Source organism: Protopterus annectens, chromosome 17.part0 (assembly GCF_019279795.1).
Source record: "Protopterus annectens isolate FY-2018-M chromosome 17.part0, PAN1.0, whole genome shotgun sequence".
In the NCBI taxonomy this organism is placed as follows: Eukaryota; Metazoa; Chordata; order Ceratodontiformes; family Protopteridae; genus Protopterus; species Protopterus annectens.
This window is the reverse complement of record NC_056751.1, coordinates 612,819,585-612,836,127: the sequence shown is the minus strand read 5'-3', so window position 1 is coordinate 612,836,127 and position 16,543 is coordinate 612,819,585. Positions and strand designations below refer to the sequence as shown.

At 38.6% G+C, this 16,543-nt stretch overlaps 1 protein-coding gene across 1 annotated transcript in view; it reads right to left on the bottom strand.

The window, feature by feature from the left end:
* The window catches only part of LOC122791474 (hemicentin-1-like), an 810,132-nt gene that overhangs the window by 473,729 nt on the left and 319,860 nt on the right, over positions 1-16,543 (bottom strand). Inside the window, exons 8-9 of the mRNA XM_044059217.1 lie at positions 13,412-13,696; positions 4,989-5,342 (exon numbers count right to left, since the gene is read on the bottom strand). Of these exons, the coding sequence (XP_043915152.1) occupies positions 4,989-5,342; positions 13,412-13,696 (639 nt within the window). The remainder of the gene's footprint in view (positions 1-4,988; positions 5,343-13,411; positions 13,697-16,543) is intronic.

Sequence of the window (16,543 nt, the reverse complement as noted above, 5' to 3'; positions counted from 1 at the left end):
GCATAAAACCCAAAAACTAAAACACATTAATGTCAGCATTACTGCTTTCATTTACTTAGTGTGTACAGCTGCTTTTATACAAGAGCTGCTGCCTTTAATGCCACTTAAAACAGAAAACTCACTTAAGTGAAAACATCTCATAGTACATAAAAACTACAGAGAAACACAAAAATGACAAAATAACCCAAATGCTGTAAAGCATTGCAGAAAACATAATACAACATGGAGAAAGTAAAAAGCAGTGTAAATAAACAATAGATATATGTATGTATATTAAAATGGCCACTTAAATTAGGAAGGAAAATGGCCATTGTAAGTGCAGGTGACTTTTATATTTGCACTTACAAAACTTCAAGTTTGTTAAATGCTTAGTCACTGAAAAATAAAAACTGCCTTAAGAATTCATCAATGGTATTCAGCCTTGTAAATCACCTATTCTTACATTCTGGCTAAGTTAAATGTCAAAGCATTTTTATTTTATTAATTCTAACTGTGAGTACTTGAACAGCAACATTTTAGTAACTGACTTACTTATGTGACCTCACTCCAAGCTAATGAACTAGCAACTCAGCACAGCAGGTTAATACTATGAATGGCTATTAAGCTTCATACTGTAGTCGTGAGTTTGATTCCCTCTGTCTTCTTTTAGCTATTTTATGACTCTAAACAAGTCACCAAGTAACTTGATTAGACAATGTCCACTAAAAAAAGAGCCTCAACCCACAGCTGATCATATCTATATCTATTATCTATATCTATAGGTTGTAGTTCACTGACCCAAAATTCCAAACACTGAAAGAAAAAAGAAAAATAATGTTTTATACTGGATTTCCCACATCCCCTGCTACCTATACAAATCGACTCTGGAACATAAAGTAGTGGGGAAAGGCCAAATCCCACTTCCAATTGTCTTTCAATCCCCTAAATCAAATGATGCAATTCAGCAATGAACATGCATTTTGATGCAAGAAGCTGGCTTTCAAAATGTTTGATGTAGCAAATGTGTGATGAGACCCATGTACATACATATACAGAGGCAGAGAAAGAGGGAGAGAGAAGGAGGGAGAGATACATAGATATCAGTCTATGACACGTTCAAACAACATAGAGTAAACCAGTTCAAATTACGGAGATTCAAATAAAATGACTGAAGCAAAATAGAATTTTTTTTGTAGAAGTCAACCCCCCCTGCATGCTTCACATAAGCTCCCCTGCATCCTTCACAGCCCTTACTACTTAAATATACAAACTCTGAGATTGCACTCCAGTGGGGAATGGGTGCATTTCCCAGTCTCCACTGTACCATGATCTCGTACATCCAAACATCATTAACATTTGAAAAGTTAGTTTTGAACTCTGCAGCTAATATTCCAAGTTCTTAAACTCTTGAAGGGAGCCCATACATACATATATATATATATATATATATATATATATATATAGATATATATATATATATGTTATAGATCTCTCTCTCTATATATATAAGTCAGGTACACAGCTTGTTGATGGCTATTAATACTGTTACGATTTATTATCAACTGCACTCTAAGTCAGTGCAGGAGTTATCAGATTATGCAAGAGTGGCTGTTGCCCTCTTTATGTCTTTTTTCCTTTGATCATGATTGCGTGACTGCAGAATTAGTATACTTACATCAGGAGATGTGGCAGCAAACCCCTTGTATATAATAAGAGTTTTTTAAGTGGTGCACTAATCACTAAAGTATGCTGTGTGATCTAGTTTTGGGATCAGTGAAGTTTTGTTGTCATTTTTTGTCAATATTGTGTCTGATCTACAAGCCGGAAATGAAATATTTAGCAATATAAAGGTACATTGAACATTAATAATATACTCATATCTGTATATAGCAACATGTTGGGTTTGGAAAGAGGGGGTAATGTAGCATTGCAGATATCATCATCATCAGTAGTAGCAGCAGCAGCCACACCAATATCATCAACATCATCATTATCATCAATCCCCTTTTTCCCATTTTCTACATGGGTCAGGGTGGTGTATCAACTGCCACTATCTCTCTCTGTTCAATGACACTCTTCTACCTTATCCAACACTTACGCCTGATTGTCTCAGGTCTTCTCTCACACAGTCAATCCACCTGTTTGCTGGAAACCCTCACTTCCTCCTGCCTACTTCCTTTCTGTCCCAAATATTCTTTACCAGATTGTCTTCTGATTTTCTGCACATGTGCTCAAACCACCATAATCTGTTCTCTTTGATCTTTTCTGCAACTAAAGATACTTTGACTTCTGTGCTTATGTTCTTATTTCTTCATCTGTCCCATAGTGTGTATCCTACCACCCCCCTCAGGAACTTTATCTCCATCACTCCTAGTTTCCTTAACTACTCTGCCTTTACTGCCCGGGTTTCTGTACCATACAATAGTAATGGTCACACCACAGTTGTATGCACCTTACTTTTCAGCTTCTTTGGCATTCTTTGTCATGCACTGTCCTGACACTCTGTGCTAGTTGGCTGCAGCTCCTTTGATTCTAGCTTTGACCTCATTCATACTGCCCTTCTACTAAACCCCCCCTCCCATATATTTGAAGCTGTTAACCTGTTCCACTACTTTCCCCTTCTATCTAATTTCTCAGCTTCTGTTTTCTCCCATTTGCTACCATTACAGCTGTCATATCTGTACTCAGTTTCATCCCATGCGCTTTCAGCTTCGTATTCCATTCCCCTATCCTTTGCTGAAGTACTTGCTCAGAGGCTGCCTGTAATGCTGCATCATCTACATGCAGGAGCTTTGTTGATCTGTCCCCTCTGCCCTGTTAGCTAATGTAATCCATCAGCAGTATGAACAGCAATCGGCTCAGAGCTGAACCCTGGTGCACACCCACTCCCACTGGGAACCCCTCCATGAGACTGAACACTGTTCATACTTGAGTCATTGGGTCCTTGTACATAGCCTGCTGTAACTCTACTAATACTTCTGGGACTTTGAACCACTGCAGGACTGCCCAAATCAGCTTTCTTGGGACCTTGTCATATGCTTTCTCCAAGTGTAGGAATCCCCATTTGGACTCTTTCCATATCTATAGCTTCTACTCAGCTATCTGTCTCACTGCAAATATTGTGTCATCTGTTCTGCATCCGGATCTGAATCCAAACTGCACATCTTCCATCTTACTTTTTGCTACTCTATATATTCAGTTATCACCCCACCTCTCTAGAACTTTCATGCAGTGCGATAGAAGTGCGATTCCTCTATACTACCCACAGTTCTGAATGAAACCCTTTGATTTTGAACACTGGCACTAGTATGCTTATTCTCCAGTCATCTTGCATATGCCTTTCTTTCCATAATGCTATTCCCTATGTCACCCAACATCTTTATCATATCATCTGTGACCTCATCTGAGCCTTCTGCTTTCCCTGACTTCATTTTCCTTAGTGCTGTTCTTTCTTCTTTGGTGAGCTGCTACTATTCATTCATCGTAGGCTGTGTCTGGGGCTTCTGTGGTGTTTTCTTCATTCAGAATCTGCTGGAAGTACTCTTTCCATTTGCCATTGATGTCCTTTGGACTTGTGAGCAGGTTGTTACTGCCATCCCTTAAGAAGGGTTCCTGACCATCTTCTTTAGCTTTCAGTCTTTGCTTTGCAACCTGATATAGTTTCTTTGCACCATCTGCTGAGTCACTTTCACGAAGCTGGTAGAGTTTCTTTGACGCCTTGTTTTTGACTATTACAACTCCTCTCTGAATCTCTCTACTAGCCAACCAGTATCCCTTCCAAGCCTAGTCCATCTTTTCTGTCTCCTACTTTTTCCTGCACTCCTTTCTTTTGATGACTTCCAAGACTTCTGTATTACCTCCAGCTTTCCTTATGTACATTATTTTCGTACCAGGCTTGGACCCTTATCTTTTCTATAGTCCTCATACATGCTGTTTTGAGGCACTAACATTCTTCTTCAACCCCATCTATTTCCCCTTCTTCTTGGGGTGCTGCAGCTTTGAGTAAATCCTTAAACTCTTGTGCTTTCTCTCCAATCAACTTCTAGGTCTTCAGCTTTGTCACTGTTGACTTTAGACCTTTGTCTGACCACTGTTTGCAGTTGATTGTGGCAACCAGTGGTTTATTCAGTGTATATTGTGGAAGCATTCTTACAGGTATCCAGGTAATGCTCTGTATAGCTAGCTATCAGTGAGTTGCTAATTCATCATTCTTGCTGTATAAAAAAGGAGACTCTGCCACAGTACAGTCTGGGACATTGTTCCCCAAATACAGGTTCAGAGTGGGTGAGCTTGCTTACAAGACGCTAGAAGGATACAGTGTGAGATCCCTGTCAGGGCTAACTTGTTACTTATCCTATGGACTTAGATCTGTAAGTGAGGCCTGGTTAAAGCTCATAGCCTGGGTCTTTAAAGACAGCCTGTTCCTGGAAGGGTTATGAGACACCATGTTATTTTTAGTACAATGAAACCACAAGTAACGTAATGTTTTATTTCAAGCCAAGATATCTTTTATTTTGACTTTCCAATGACTTTGTGAAAAATAAACTTGTGATTTTATGACAGTGCTGCCTCCAGTGTTTCCTTGGAACTTATTATGTATGCATAGAACTATATCTGTCTTATGCATCTATATAGCTATATCTATCTACCTACCTATTAGTCTATCTATGTGTGTGTGTGTGTGTGTGTGTGTGTGTGTGTGTGTGTGTGTGTGTGTGTGTGTGTGTGTGTGTGTGTGTGTGCGTGAGTGTGTGTGTGTGTGTGTGTGTGCATAATTTGACTTGCACCCCTTTGCCCTTGATATAACCAGTGACACTTCAGTGCACTGCATTTATGATTAAAGTATTAACATTCTGATTATTCAATAACAAAATATTTTTTCTACAATAAAATCTGGTGTGAACAGATAAAGCACATAGCCAACAGAATAAATAGATGATTTTAAACTTACATGTGTAATAATACACCAACACAGAAACTTTATAGGTGTATGAACTCATATGACTTACCAGTAATGTAAACATCAATCTTTGCACTGCTACGTATCTTTCCTGATTTAACTGAACATATGTAACTTCCCATGTCTGACAGCTGGGTATTTCGTAACTGAAGTGATAGACTGCCCCTGCAGAATTCCTCTTCCGAGACAAATGCTCTAGTTGTGTAGTCTTCAGTGTAAGATAAACAATGTGAGGGTCCTTTTTTATAATTCAGTACAGTGACTTGGTTATCTGACTCCACTTTTACCCATTCAAGAATCATGTCAGAAGGACAAACGTTTGGCTGAAGCTCGCATGGCAGAGTGATGTTTTCACCCATTACTGCAATGACAGGACTTTTGGGTCTGACGATCAGAAAATTATCTGAAATAGATTTAAATGAACACATTTTCACATATCAGATACAATTAAAGAAACAATGAAGAGAGGATACAGGAAATGAAGATAAGCACAATCTATAAAAATAATAATAGGTTCTGTATCACATAAGAAATATAAACCAGAGTTTCTTGTCAATTTCTAAATAAATTACTTCATTTTCAGAGTAAAAGCTAGTGTAACTAAGATTGTGTATTACAGGGTTTTATAAATAACTTTTATGCTACCATTCTATGATTCGGTGTCTTAGTGCTTCTCATTTAAACTATATGATAGCAGCTAGCTACTTTGATTTACCAAATAGCTCCCCAACCTACACCTTAGCAACTTATTCATTCTCCCATTGTGGGGGTGACACCCAGATGTACTAATTCATCAGACATGGTGACAACACTGCAGCTCATTCATTCCCTGAACAAAGTGAGAGTCAGCTGTAAGAAAAACAATCATTTTATCAGTCTTGCAGCCATATTATAGATAATTGTGTGTAATTCTTAAAGATTAAAAAATAAATAAATAAATAAATAAGAAATCCTTCAGGTGCTGAAAGAGCTATTGGTTGGGATTCAGAAAACTTTTTATTGCACTATGGTGAGTGAATCTACATGACAAGCAGCCACAACCAGGGTATGTAGGACAAAAGGAAACACTTACCACTAGTGGGGAATGCTGAGCAGGAGTGCTAGTGAAAGCATATTCTTTTTTTGGCTTTTCCTGGTTAGGGGTCGTCACAGCAGATCACCTGTCCGGTCATGATTGGCAGTGGAGTTTTACAGTGCTGAGTTGCGAGCCCGGTGCCCAACCTTCCACAGAAGGCACACACACACACTCATGCCTAGGGCCAATTTAGAGTGTCCAATCCACCTACAGCATGTCTTTGGCATGTGGGAGGAAACCCACATGACCACAGGGAGGACATGCAGACTCAGCACAGAAGGCACCCCAGCCGAGAATCAAACCAGAGAACCTCTTGCTGTGAGGCGGCAAAGCTAACCGCTGCACCACCGTGGCCGCCTTTGGTGAAAGTATATTCTAATGGCCATATAATCAGAATGTAATGGTCAACATTATTAAAATGATCATCACCATGTATTCTAATGAGGTAAAACAAAATGCCAAATTGATTCATAAATGTATAAATTCCACACTGAGGAGCTACACCATTCATGTGAACATTGCTAAATCTCCATGTTCATGCTAAGAAATTGCAAAAAAAAATGTTAGGGTTGCAGCCACATTACGAAATAAGTATCCCCCCAGAGATACCATGTCAACTAAATAATATTAGCATTTCATGGACTCCATAGCACTCTCATTGTGGACTGGTATCATTTAAACAGGGGGGTCATGCAGTATTGCAGACATACACTGGCCTTGTCTGCAGCCCCATGGAAGTTGTGAAGTATATATCTCACTCTGTAATGCACAAGATATCATCCACAATGTGTCTGCTGGTCAACCATGCAGTCATCATGTCTCCTACATATGGCACACCTGTGACCTGTACCTCTGGTTTGCAATGGGTTGAATACTTCAAAGGCATCTTATTTTTGATACTGGATATGCTCTGGAAACCCCTAGCAGGAAAAACAAACGTAAAAAAAATCCACAAAATGAAGCAGACCATAGGTAGAATTATGCTCAGTCACAAACAAGGGACATTACTGAGCATGATGTTGGGCTGCTGAAGGCACTCTTCCATTGTCTGGATTCATCCAGTGGTGCTCTGGTGTATGATTTAGGCACTTGTGAAAAAATATCTGCAGTATGTGAAAAACTACACAATATCATAATTTAGGAGGTAGTGGTTACTGCAGGGCTGGCACTTGCTGGAAGAGTAGCCACAGCATACCAGGCAGTGGAGGCTGAACCAGGTGAGGATTCTGCGGTGGAACCAGTAGCAGAGGATGTTTATGCTAGACAGATGCAGGGACAGTATGCCAGGACACTAGCAAAGAGGTAGCGGCTTGCAGTTAGCTTCAGTTCATAGTAAAGCAAATGCACTACAATGATGCATGAAAAAAAAAACATCAGGATGTGCTTACCCATGCATAGGCTGGCCACTCTGTGCATTAGACAAGTGCAAGGTAGAGTTATCATCATTTGTACAGGTGGAGAAGGGAAGCACATATGTGTATGCCTTTCATGAGAAAATGTTGGAATTTTGAGGACAATTAAAGGCAAGACTGCACTTGTCTGTATGGGCTTTGAATGTGTGGGGAGGTGTTAATGTAAAATTCTGTTTGAAGGGCCAATGTTATTGGATGTGTGTGTGTGTGTGTGTGTGTGTGTGTGTGTGTGTGTGTGTGTGTGTGTGTGTGTGTGTGTGTGCGTGTGTGTGTGCGTGTGTGTGCGTGCGTGTGTGTGCGCGTGTGTGTGTGTGTGTGTGTGTGTGTGTGTGTGTGTGATATACTAGGGGCTGTGGTGGTGGTGTGAGCGTGTGTCTGCCAGGGCACAGCCTCAACAGTAGTTGCAGCACTGGATATCAATATACTGGTAAGATTCATGTGATACATCAGAGGGTTGAGTTTCCTGTTCATGATGATGACTGTGATGTCCCTCCTCTGGGCCAGTAATAAAGGATCCTCAATCCTTACCACTGACACAGGTGGGGAGCATTCACTTGAAACAAAAAACAGATGCACACAGTATTTTCAGATGCAGCTGTCTGCACCAAGCACAATTTCCCCTATGAGCAGAGGGTGCACACTCCAGACCTGATTTACTCACTATGCCACCTCCACCCAGACTGTAAGATAGATTCACCGCCACCAGCCAGCTACTTTAACATTCTTACCAGAGTACCCAATTACTCTTAGTAAAATTAATACTTATATAAATGGTAGTGATACATATATAAATGGTAGCGCTAACCAATCAGCAAGACTTTCAGGAGCATGAAGCCACACTGCCAAATATGCAATTACTCTCTAAGGTTAAAATATTTTCTAAAAGACTAGCCACAGTGAAAGGTATAGATATACTTAATAATAATAAAATCGAAAATGTAAAATGCTGAATACCTATTTAAAATAAACATAGGAAAATAAACAGAGATGAAAAAACTCAGACATAGCTAGCTAATCTCACAATATTTTCCTAACTGACTGAAGAATTGCTGTTGCCTAGTTAAGTTACTTATTAAAACAAGGCAAAATGAAGTGAGTGAGTAGTCTTGTCATTTCCATAACAGAGTGCCGAGTCTGATCTGTCACATCTCTCACTAGTATCTAAATACAATTTCCGTGCTGACTACAGAATGATATCACACTGGTCACCTGATTCTGTGGCTCCCACACTACTCCCTCACTAGAAACTTGAGCCAGGATCTGGCACAGATGTATCACAATTCACACATATGAATTGCTGAGGTTTATTCCAGCATCTAGAGACTGTAAAACAATTCCAACCCTTTCATCCTTCCTGCAGAGACTAACCAGACATTCTCTGGCACCCCATGGTAGCAATTAGTTCACAACTAAGGAGGAATAAGACCAGAATTCCTGCCCAGACATTGCATCTGTGGCTGCATTCAGGCTTATGAGATAAAATCTTTATGGCCTAAGTCAAGTAATTTTTTTTTCTTAAGGTTAGCTGGGCTGAGTTTAACCCCTTCCAGCATATATATATATATATATATATATATATATATATATATATATATATATATATATATATATATCAGTTACAATACCATCTGACATACATATATATTTCTTTTCTGTCCAGCAGGGCCCACTGTTGATACATTTTTAACACAAGCAACTATACAAATACATTTAACACAAGCATCTGTACAAATCCATTTGATATTAAAATGACAAAATGATTTACAAAACTCTAGCTAGTCATGCTGGTATATGTTACACATGCACTGCCCTACTCTCTCTGGCCTAGCTGGCACTACCTCATATCACCACAATGACTATGAGCAATAGCTGTACCAGGAGTTCCACTGGTCATACTACAGCTCTCGCTAGATGTTACAGTATTGGGTGACCATGAACAACATCCCTTACCAGATGTGCCACAGCTGTGACTGCTATGACCATGGGGATATCCTGTCTTTGCCATAGACACCTGCATAAAAGATATAGCTGTGGAAATATTGTCAGTGCGTGAATATGATCTAGGCTGTCCATAGCCATGATGGCTTCCATCTGTGGCTGTAGCAGTAGAACAGCTATGTGACCTGCATCTCATGCATGATAGGTGAGCTTGAGAGGATATGGAATATTCAAGATTTACCTTATGAAAGCAATCACATACATATGGGTTATGCACTCCTAGGTCATTTCACACTGTTTGCATCATCCTTACTAACTCTGGCATGGCTATGGTGGTACTAAGCTATACCTTTAAAATGGCCCTGTACATACTCTAGGATGTGGTCATTGATGCAGCAATTTCAGAAGGAGGACAGTAACCATGTCTCTAGTGAACACCTGTACCCATGTGTCTGGTAGAAGTACCATATTTCCTAGAATGTTATTGTCTCCAGTAACCCAATCTCCATGTATGGTGTGTGTCTCCTGGGTTTCCTCAGGCACAGAATCTGTGTCCATGGTCTAAAAGATGCCATGGTCACATTTGCTGTGTACAATACACACACTGTATGCCGTGACTATGCCAGCTCATCCCAGCCATCATTATCAGAGGTTGCAGATCCTCCAATGACTGGTGGTGGCAATTTAACAAATGTGATGTTGGATAGAGAATCATCTATGAGCACAGTAAAGTGCAATTCCCTGTGGAAATATGAATGGTCACCAGAAGAATGCATCAAAGTCAGGTGATAAAATAGTGATGTTAGAAAACCAGGCATTTAAATAACATATATTCTTGCTGATGGCCATGCCTCTGACAAAAGCCACAAACTCCTCTGTCTCCATCAGAAGTAGCTCAACCAACAACCCACCACTTGTAGACCTTCCCATTTTAGATCCCCTTCCCTGGTGTCGTGTGGTCTTGGAGTTAGAATATATGAGTAGCAGGAAGTGTGAGGGCAGATCCTATGCATGGTGGGTGCAGGGGGGGGGGGTTATCCCTGCAAAAATACTGTTTTCAAGTTGCATGCTCCAAGTTTATTTCTCCGAGCATGTGCATTACAATGTTGATTTTTTTTTTTTTTTTATGATTATTTTCAGCCACCATTATTCACATTAATATTTGGGTATTTCAGATTTATATATCTATATCTATCTATATGTCTATCTATGTATCTATATAGTCACTGTAACATAAAATCATAAAATCCGAGGTTCTCATCACTGGTACACAGTATAATAAGGGACTCATTGCATATTGTCTAGGTAATCTATAAAGCATAAGGATTTCCTGACTAAATTAAAGGATGTAAAATTCAATGAAAGTATAACCCTTATTTGATTTTGACCTGCCAATATTAATTGCATGAACTATTTAGATTCAAACTGATGTGCCCAAATGCACACATCCTGATGTTTTAGGCATTATATTGGTAAACCAAGACTCATTCTGCTCCCCACCTTTGATTATGTTCTCTGTAATTATCAATGATCATGATACCATCATCTTTAGCCTAAGAGAAAAATCAAACTCCATTATAAACAAATCATTCTCCCTAGACTACTTCAGGGGAACTACAGAAACTTAAAGTGCCATGTTTGTTTAGGAGATGTTGAAATTTTGTCACTTCACTGCATCAGCTGTGAGAATACAATGCATCAAACGCAATGCCTTCTCCAAAGTTTGCTTACTTACACTACAAAGAAAGTTAAATTTGCTCCCTTTGATACATTTCCCATTTCTCAGAGTTCGTGTTTCCTTTGAGATAATATATACAGAGAATGGGGCCCCCCACACTGCTCCTCTGCAACAAAAACTCTAATTTAGGTTGTTGGTAATATTTTAGAAGAGCACAATGTCAAACTGCTGCAAACTGAGTTATAGTAATTTATGATATTTTATGTCCTTACATAATAGGATGTGGCATTTTATTACAATTCCATTCATCAATGGAAAATAATGCAATATTATTTATTTTATTCCTTTATATACGTTTGATTACTTGGAAAGTCCAACTGGGTAGAAACACATTTTTAATGGAGGCCCACGGAGAAAAGGTCCAAAGTATTACTAAACATTTTAAGAATAATAATTTTATAGTCTTTAAAATAATTCAAAAAACAAATACAGTTTAAATACTTCTACCAAATTAGACATAATATGAAAACATTGGTTAAAGGTAGATACAAGTTATATGGTAATGATTTAGAGAAAACTTTAGACCGTTTACAGAGAAATTAATGGTAAGTTAGTATAATACAAACAGGAGTTGCAATACCAAGTCGTGCCAGTATGATACAGCAGGGTGAGAGCAAACAACTGCAGATAGCTCTCCTATCTTGGGGCAAGAAAGGCAGCTCTGGCTCACTAAATGGGTGACACATAGTGGGAAATTTAGGTGTTTCCCCCATGCAGCATGAGTCTGTGAGCATGACCTGCCCCTCTGCATGCATGAAGCAGAGACAGCATGTAGAGGTGCACTGCCTTTGACCAGCAGTATGGAAGTGGAGCCCAGTAAGCCACTGAAAGAGAAGAGGATGCTGGAATGAAGGATGGTAGGCAACTCTGTTGGACCACTAAGCAGGCCCACCACTACCTACCACCTGACTAACCATTATGGGGAGTAAATAGACTAACAAAGCACCTCAGGTGAGAAAAGGGGGTATTATAACAATTAAACAAGCATGGGAATACCTGGCTTTTACCTACATGATGGAAGAAATGGGCTAATTGGGTAAAAGTAGCAATGTCATCTTACAAGTCCAGTGTGAAACAAAAAAAATGTCTTTATAATGTAATCAAAGCAAATTATTTGAGTGTGTATATATAGATCAATATTTTGCAGTTCTTACTGTTCATCTGCATTTTTCAAATGAAATTTGTCTGATCTACTCAAACAAAAAATGCTTCTATTACTCCAAAGCTGAAAATACCAAAAAATAAAATAAAACTAAGAAAGGGAAATAGGAAAGCAAAACTACTCTAGCAGATGCTCATAAAAATAAAAGATCTTAGCACACCTAGAAATGTATGTACAAAAATAGTGTACATTTCTGTTTTTCTATGTCAATTTTGAGGATGCTACACACATCTTGGATAGTTAAGACAATCAAATTTTCTAATTCATCATTTTCAGTTCCACTTAAATGATATATTGACTAACAGCAGCAGAGAAAGACATGCACATACTTAAGTGAGTATGGCACTTGGATTTGGCTGCTTTATAAAGTCTCAGGAAACAGTGTGCATTTCTAAGTCACTGAGATATTTTTATTTCCAGAGCTAATTTGCATATCTCCTGTGATACCCTAAAAGGAAGTTTTATAGATAGCTTTGTACGTTTTGTGTATTTTGGGTGGGTCCTCTAGATCTCCTTATGGACAATTATGTCCATGTACTAGTCTGAGTCATTTTATGAAGTTATACTTTGCAACTACTTTGAATTACTTAAAACCTTATTGTTAAAGATTATGTCTAAAGGTATGAAATAACCTTAATTTCTGTATAAAACATGCATCATTATGCATCTTTTATACAAAAACCAAAGGTTGTTTTGCACTCATGCATAAAAAACGTTTTTAAATATTGCTTCTGAAAGCGGATGACCAAATGTAATAAGCTATGTTTACAACATTAATATTCATGGGAGGGCAGAGAGCGGTTATGTCATTCTAGGTTCCACCTCTAATAATGTTGGATTAGGGTAGGTGATTAATTGTAAATTAGTGATGCCCTGCTCTTCCATGAATATTAATGCCATAAACATGGCTTACTACATTTAGTCTTCCATGTTCGGAAGCAATATTTAAAACTTAGTATGTTTTTAAAGGCTTCAAAATGCACTTTTCTTTTCACATATTTGCAAGTCTAAAGATATATGCAAACAGCACATTTTGCACATTTAAACATGATCTTTAAGCTCACAACAAACTGTCAGCATGGATTATATATAACTGACATCACTGCAACCATTTACAGATATATACATTTGTAAAGGAATAACCTACCTGGTACTGGTGTGGTGTTACTTTTCTGGTTGGTGATCCAGGTATTTCTCACCATGCAGGTTAAATGTTGTACAGAATTCTTTGTAACTGTTATGCTGCTTTGTATAGTGAATAGTCCATTTTCATTACATTCACCACTTGTTGCAGAACTTCCTGTCAGGTCTTCCCCTTTCTCAGTGATCCACAATATTTCTGGCTCTGGAAACCATCCTTTAGATTTGCAGCTCACTGTGACAGTATGTTCCGCATAGCTGGTAATGTCAAGGGAAGGTTCACTGCCCAAACCTGCAAAACAAATACATCTTACAAATAAAACTGCCCATTAGAAATATATACATATATATAAATATATATATATATATATATATATATATATATATATTTTTTTTTTTCTGATTTATTGTAGTCCAGTGTTAGGAGATACCAATGATTTATCTTCTCATTTGGGGACCCAGTCATTGAACTCCACCACCACCATCACCAATGTGTACAGTGCTACAGTCTTTGTAATCCTGCTCATCAATTTGAAGGATCTAGTCAAAGGCTACTCCTTTGGTGAAAAAAATTAGTTTAAGTATTCGTGAAGATTGTTTGATAAGTATACACTGGGATTCCAATGTAGTATATCTACTGATGTTCATATAAGATACACTTGCGGCAGCAGAAAATCAAGTTTTACAAAATAGTTTAAATCACAGAATAGGCTGGGAAAATATCAGTTCAGAGTACAACCATTACAATGCCTATATACCTTGCAGCATAGTAAACTGTGGAACTGCTGGATACTGATTTAGGAAAGAATATTCCACAGTAGAATATGAAACATACACAATCATGATTTAAACTTTATATTTACAAAATCAGAGGGCAAAAGCACTGTTAATTTAAGCAGACAATTATGTACCCGATGCAGTGGGAAAATGCTATGGTAGGTTTAACCCCGCCTCATATCCAGTTAATTACAGGCCCATAAGTTTCACCAGTATCATTTGTAAAGTCATGTAGCATACCATAGCAGATCTCATAAATTATGACATGGGGAACCTTCAGTCACTTGAGGGAAACCAATTTGATTTTATAAAAGGTAGGCCATGTCCAGTCAGCTATTCAATTTCATTAGTAGAATCAATAAAGAAATAAGAAGCAAATCAAATCCTCCAAAAGTACGTATGAACTGAAAAGTGCCACCTCTGCTAAAGACAACCACAAAATCTTCTTCAGATATATCAGAAACTTTAGAACAAATGCCTGACTCTGGACAGAGTTAATCATAATAACACATGTTCATCTGAGGAAACTGCCAACTTACTTTCTGACAAATTTAGCTCAAGCTTTACTTCTCTATCCCCCCCTAACTTTCCAGTACAAATTAGCATGCCCATGCCATCCCCACTGACCATATCTGAACAAGTTCAGAGTATTCTATCCAACGCCAAAACACTAGCTCCATGAGTCCTGATAATGTGTCGGGCTGCCCCCTTCTAAGCACCAGACGCTGTCTCTTAAACTGGTAATTAATCCTTTTTAATCTCAGACATTCCACTGGATTTGTGCTACTGTAATCATCCCACTCCACAAGCGAGAGGATCTACTAGTGATCCTGTGAAATACACACCCTTAATCCACATCAGCCTTATCTGTAATGCAATGAAATTCATCATTATGGATCTTATTAACAAGGATATAGGCAGTTACAAGCCCTGGACCAAAGACAGCTTGGGTTTGTTAAAGGTAGATCTTGCATCCTGAACTTGGGCAACTTCTTTGAGCAAGTCATTAATGAGTTAAACACACATAAATTGGCTCATACAGCCTACCTGGACCTGGCAAAGCCCTGTGATACCATTCTATATTCTGGCATTACTGATAATCTAATTAAAGTAAATATAAACTACTATGTTACCCTCTGAATAGCAAACTGGATTACCTAAACAACCCAATCTGCTAGTGTTGGTAGTCACTCTCATTGAAAATAATAGTTACCAGTGGTGTCCCCAAGGATCAGTCCGCAGACAAACTCTCTTTGGTATTTATTTTCCTGATGCCAAGACTGACACAAGGAGCATGTGGGTGACTAAGTTTGAGGATGTTTGCAAACTCGGAGTGGTTATAAACTTCTCATCTGGCTTCACGTTCACCCAGGACAGCCTAACAAATGCAAACAGATGCTGCCTAGACCATTGCCTTAATTAATTGCAAAGAAAAGCCACCATGTGTCCTTCTGCAAAGAAATGCACCTATTCACCTGCCACATAGGTGACACCAATTTAAAAGTTGAATAAGTCATGATGGATCTGTGCACTTTTATTGGATGAGCTATCCTTTCATTACCTTGTATCCGCTGTCATTTAGAAATCCTTTTGTCTGGCCAGACTGCTCATCAGGTGTACTTCAAGGTCCAAAGAAGTTATCATCCCTCTCTATGCCTCCCTCATCATTGACATAAGCCCATAACAGAATATAATGCCACTTTTGGTATGTATTTGCTTTTAACATGACTCAGTTTGACAGACATGGGTATGTCCTCCATGAGCTACAATGATCAACTTAAAGTCCTTTCTCTCTTTTCTGTATCCTACAGACTCTTGAGAAGGAACCTTTGTCTGACCTACAGAGCACCAATGGATCTGATCCGATGTGTCTTCCTGCAAATAATAACCTATTCACACTAAACACCCACTCAAGAGATCTAAATTTCCACTGAAATATAAATAGGACCAGCTGATGACATACATATCTCTCCTAGATAATCCTGTTTTTATGGAATACCCTTACCTTGGATTAAAACAAAGCAGCTCCCTGATGCTCTTTAAGAGTAACTTAGATGAATGAATTGCCAATTGTAAATATATCCTAGGGATGGCTCCCTGAGTCCTCAATGAAAGGGGTCAACATCAGGCATTAAATACATCTCAGGTTTACCTCTCAAGTCATTAGTGAGGTGGGTTGTAACTGGATATTTTTTATGTCTGTGGCTATTCGTAATTCAGGGTCTTGTGGTTAGGCTGCAAATGTTCCTCTGGATCAAAAGCGGTTGTGTGAAGCTTGTTGAACAGAAAAGTAAAAATACAAGGTAAAATATTTTTGCAAACTTGCTACTGGAGCTGAATGTAACATTGTTTCAGAAGCTGT